This window comes from Cupressus sempervirens, chromosome 5 (genome assembly GCF_028749045.1).
Source record: "Cupressus sempervirens isolate cs-2001-9-10 chromosome 5, ASM2874904v1, whole genome shotgun sequence".
NCBI classification, from domain to species: Eukaryota; Viridiplantae; Streptophyta; class Pinopsida; order Cupressales; family Cupressaceae; genus Cupressus; species Cupressus sempervirens.
The window spans coordinates 545120623-545126001 of record NC_143122.1 but is presented as its reverse complement, the minus strand read 5'-3'; the positions used below and the strand labels follow the sequence as shown (position 1 = coordinate 545126001).

Below are 5379 nucleotides of genomic sequence, written 5' to 3'. Positions count from 1 at the left end.
AGTTAATATTAAACTAAGAAACTACAACCCCAAACCTACATTAAATTAGACCTATTTGTCAAATTAAAAAAATCATCTTGTCATAATAATATTATACAAATTCATATTATATGTAGTAATATAATATTATATAATAAATATTAGAATTGTATTATTTCAACATCCCCTCCAGATGCTACTAGCTATATACATATTATATATTTATATAATATATATAGAGAGAGCTAGATATATCAGACTTTAATTTACAACAATATATTCATATTTAAAATATACATATTATATATTTATATAATATATATAGAGAAAGCTAGATATATCAAATTTTAATTTACAAGGATATATTCATATTTAAATTTTTTTGTCTTATCGTGAACTTTCTCTATTATAAAAATATATAATATGTATATAACTAAATTTACCGTCATATTATAGATTCTTATCCTTGAATTTTTTTTTTAAAATTAAAAATTAGAGAATTTAAGCGACATGCCCTCCCTAGCTTGACCCGTCTCCGAAACATTTAAATTTGCCTTGAATCGCAAACCTTTCTGTCAACTCCTCCATAAAAATGTGGAGAATATTCCAATCCCGAACAGAACCAAAAAAAAAAATTCAATCAATCAAATCCGTCCGCACAACGTCTCCCCTGTGGTGGGTCCCGCTCTTTGTGGCCGCCTATTCTGACGACGCTCTCTCTACGACCATGTTTGTGCCGCCAACCGACTTAAGCGCCCGTGTCGTGGGCAACAAGTTCATTCGCATCAACATATGCTAAAGTTCTACCGGTAAGCTAGAATACATCTGTACCGTTTGACGAAGTAAAGTGACTGGATTTTTAATGAAACCGTGTTTGCTTGCTCCCCACGTTACGGTTTTTCCCCCATGTGTTGGATGAATACGTAGTCAGATTCTTCTCCTCTCCTGCCGTTGGAGATAATTTTATGTTTACTATAATTTAATTATTTAAAATCCTCATTTAGTTACCTTTTCGGGGCGTGGCGGGCCGTTTCATTGGGACCAGTTGTAACTTAAATCAAAGATAGCGACCGGTGACAGGGTGTAGCAGGTTACACCGGACCACCGATGCTATAAACTCTCGCGTTCGTGCATCGTGATTTTCCAAACAATCTTGGTTGGTATTGTGTGGGAAACAAGGCAAAGCTTTCAGTGCGAAAAATCTGAATTTATTTTGCGGAAATCAAAATTTGGTTCAGGGGAGAGGACAGACATGGCTACGAAGCTATCGAGAATGGTGGTGAGGAGTTTGCAGGCGCGGCAGGGCCTTGTCCGCAGTAATGCAAATTTCATCATGGCTCGCAATTATAGCAGCGGAACGACCGCTTTGAGATTGTACAATAGCAAGGCTTTTGTTTATGGTCATGGTGATTGTTTTGCATGGAAGATTGGAGATGAATTTGTTAGCGGGATGAACCGTCTGCAAGGTTCTCTTGGCTATGGCAGTTGGAAAGCCTCGTTTAGATCGCAGAGCACCGTTGCGGGGAAGGCTGTTATAGAGGACATTGATGCACAGGAGAAGAGCGTTGTTGAAAAGCAGGACACTGCGATGAGCGAGCCTCCGCAGTTTAATGATGAGGATTTGAATGCGAAAGGCTTGGTGCGGTCCAGTTATTGGGGGCTGTCTCCTGCTAAGCCTGCTCGGGAAGATGGATCGTTGTGGCCTTGGAATTCTTTTAGGGTCAGTATGCATTTTGTTTTTCTCCTTCATGATTTGGTCCAAATCCGTCTGTTAGATTTATAGAAGCAGAGTTCTGTGATGATTGTGAAGGTTTAACCTGGTTTTGAATCCATCGTTGTGCTAATTGTTTGTACTTGCGTCGGTTAGATTGATAGAAGTAGAATTCAGCGATGATTTTGAGGATTTAACTTGGGTTTGAATCCATCTTTACGCTAATTGTTTGCAATTGTGTCCGTTAGATTATAAGAATCAGAATTCAGCGATGATTTTGAGGATACTACCTGGTTTGAATCCATCTGTATGCTAATTGTGTGCAATTTTGTTCGTTGGATTATAAGAAGCATAATTCAGTGAGGATTTAACCTTGTTTGAATCCATCTTTATGCCAATTCTTCGCAATTCCGTCCGTTACATTGATGGACGTAGAATTCAGTGATGATTTTGAGGAGTTCGCCTGGTTTTCAATCCACCTTTGTGCTAAATCTTTGCAAGAACCGAAATGATCATAAATGCATTGTTTGCAAGCACACACTACACCTTGATGATCCTCATTTGGATTAACACTGTAAAGGTCGAATTGTTACTTACAAAAATTTAGTCATGAATTTTAATTCAAAATTATGAGTATGTCGTTTGACAGTGTGGAAACAGCATCGAGAACTGTCTCTGTGCCGCTGCTAGCGCTGAACACTGTGTCCCTGTTTTTTGTTCACCGAATTTCATTTGTTAGAAAAAAATAAAATTTTCGGAAAGAATTAAGATTGAAGCTCATGATTATTTTGAAAAAGGTTAGGGTTTTTTCGCTCCTCCGGCAAAGGGCTCTAAATTTGTAGGGTTTGAGTAAATCTATGTTTTGAACGGCCTATGCTGGCTTTTCTAGAGCATATTAAAGCATTTATAATCAGAGTTCTAACGATGTATCATTTTGCAGCCTTGGGAGACATATACTCCAGACATGAGCATAGACCTGTCGAAGCATCACGTTCCGAAGACATTTCCTGACAAGTTTGCTTATTGGACTGTCAAGGCGCTGAGGTTTCCTACAGATATCTTCTTTCAGGTGCACAAATGATTCATCTTTTAGGAGGGAGGTTCTCTCTTTTGCTAGAGTAAACAATCTCAAACATTTGTGACTGAGCAGAAAAATGCTACAGGATGCTTTAGTTTCTAACTTGTATGGAATTGAAGACCATGTTTTGGTTTGATTGTATTTTTGCAAGCCTGCTCTGCAGTGTCTCTTCACACCAGGAGGGGTGCTCAGCATCAAGATAATGAAGTAAAGCACCATCCTGGTGAGATGCAAATAACAGGTAAGTGGCACTGCTGATGCAGTTTGTTTTTCCCCTGAATTCCTCTGTTTGTACAGAGGGAAGGAAACTCTTATAGGAGCCCCCTTTTCAACTCAACCTGGATGTATTTAATTTCTATCCTAAAATACCAGCTTCTTTCCCATGCTATTTGGGATCTCAGTGGCTATTCATGGCACTAAATTGCAATATATGTGCAAGAATGTACCAATATACAGTGACGAACTTATGCTACCTTAAACTGAACCACATTTTTTAATGAAAGTAGAAGAATTTATGCGACCTTAAACTGAACCATATTTTTATAAAAGTAGAGGAACTTATGCGACCTTAAACTGAACCACATTTTTTTAGAGAAGTGGCTATCCTCCTTTCCTAAAAGGTCTCATTTCTACGGCTCCCTGACCTTCTCTGCCTGTAATTTCAATTACTCCTGTCAATTTTTATAGATCAGGTTGTCGCTGACCTCCTTTGCTTGTGTATTGATTAAATCTCAATCAGCCCTACCAATATATAGATCAGTTCCTCTTTGACCTCCTTTGCTTGTACGCTAATTTTATCTCAATGAGTTCTGTCAATATATAGATCAGTGGTGTCTGACCTCCTTTGCTCCTACACTGATTTAATCTCAATGAATCCTGTCAATAGATTGATCAGTTTGCCTCTAATATCCTTTGCTTCTACACTGATTCAATATCAATAAGCATGTCAGTAGATAAAACAGTTTGCCTCTAACCTCCTCTGCACGTACACTGATTCAATCTCAATGACCTCCTTTACTTGTACAGTGATTTAATTTAACTCTCAATGAGCTCTGTCAATAAAGATCTGTTTGTCTCCGACCTCCTTTTCTTGTGCACTAATTCAATATCAATAAGCCTATTAGAGAACTACCTATGACCATTCTATTACCCCCATGTTGAAGTTCAGTTCCCTCTGCATATGGTCATTCTTTAAATCATGTGGCGCGGTTTAGTTCCCTGGATAGTCATGACCATGGAATTTACTAATTTTGTGAATTTTTTATTGGAAACTTCATTCTCACAAAGAATGTGTTGCAGAGGCGATATGGTTGCCGTGCCATGATGCTTGAAACTGTGGCTGCAGTACCTGGGATGGTAGGAGGAATGCTCCTACATTGCAAGTCGCTGAGGAGATTCCAGCACAGTGGGGGATGGATTAAAGCTCTTTTAGAGGAAGCAGAGAATGAGAGAATGCACCTGATGACATTTATGGAGGTGGCAAAGCCTAAATGGTATGAGAGAGCCTTGGTGTTTACAGTGCAAGGAGTGTTCTTCAATGCCTACTTCCTCCTCTACTTAATTTCCCCCAAGATTGCTCACAGGATTGTGGGCTACCTTGAAGAAGAAGCCATTCACTCATACACCGAATTTCTCAAGGAACTCGACAATGGCAACATTCCAAACGTGCCAGCACCTTCCATAGCTATAGATTACTGGAGGCTTCCCAAGAATGCAACTCTCAGGGATGTGGTTATGGTAGTGAGGGCTGATGAGGCTCACCATCGCGATGTCAATCATTTTGCATCGGTAAGTTTGCTGTCCTGCACCCCATCATTCATGCATCATTTGTAGATTTATTTTCTATTAACTGTCTTGGGGGGAGTTCGTATATAATGGATATCAGTTTTTCATGTGGGTTGATTAAATTTCTTTGGGTTTATGCAGGATATTCATTACCAGGGAAAAGAGTTGAGAGAGGCTGGTGCTCCACTAGGATACCACTAACTGTCCTAGTGGTTTCTGTGAATTTTCCCAACAAAACCATGAATATATGCTGTTTTGTCTAATGAAGTTTAGTGTGCATATTTGATGAGGCCATGTTTTAACTGATAAAATCCGTGTGCCTTACAACTAGAGAGCTAAAATATATTTTCTGTTTATGTTATTTCTAGTCTAGCACGGTATGGCCTATAGGCCGATGTTTGCTAGTCTACAGTCAAGAAAGATTTAGTAAATGCTAGTGCCAAAAGATCGGATTTTCTCAGAGTCGATTTCATTGTATTTTTTTCACATCTAATAATATAGAAAATGTAAAGACATTTCTATTCTAGTTGGTGGGAAAAATTTACTACATCTTTGTAGATAAGCATGTGAATTTAATTTCTTCCTACAAATAAAGGTTTGAAGGTAGATTATCAAATAAAGGTTTGAAGTTTTAAAATAATGAACTAAACAAAGTTAATCAAGTATGGAACACTTCCTAGATCTAGGCGATGTTCATAGAGGAGACTTCCTAGGAGGTCACCCATTCCAAGACTACTCCAGCTTGAACACGCTTAACTACGAAGTTTCTTTTATGGTTAAACCCACTGTGCTTGCAACCCCATTTGCAAAACCTTCACCAAGTTTT

At 38.5% G+C, this 5379-nt stretch overlaps 1 protein-coding gene across 1 annotated transcript; it reads left to right on the top strand.

The window, feature by feature from the left end:
- The first annotated feature begins 1124 nt into the window (after window positions 1-1124).
- Window positions 1125-5079, top strand: LOC149557096 (ubiquinol oxidase 2, mitochondrial-like). Its single transcript, XM_089831785.1, has 4 exons — window positions 1125-1699; window positions 2631-2759; window positions 4068-4556; window positions 4695-5079. Exons 1-4 carry the CDS (start codon window positions 1232-1234, stop codon window positions 4752-4754), a joined length of 1146 nt encoding a protein of 381 aa, XP_089687911.1. The 5' UTR covers window positions 1125-1231; the 3' UTR covers window positions 4755-5079.
- Window positions 5080-5379: the final 300 nt, after the last annotated feature.

Coding starts and splice junctions, on each gene's coding strand:
- LOC149557096 (XM_089831785.1), top strand. CDS start 1,232: ATGGCTACGAAGCTATCGAGAATGGTGGTGAGGAGTTTGCAGGCGCGG. Junction 1,700..2,630: donor GGCCTTGGAATTCTTTTAGG/GTCAGTATGCAT, acceptor ATCATTTTGCAG/CCTTGGGAGACATATACTCC. Junction 4,557..4,694: donor ATGTCAATCATTTTGCATCG/GTAAGTTTGCTG, acceptor GGGTTTATGCAG/GATATTCATTACCAGGGAAA.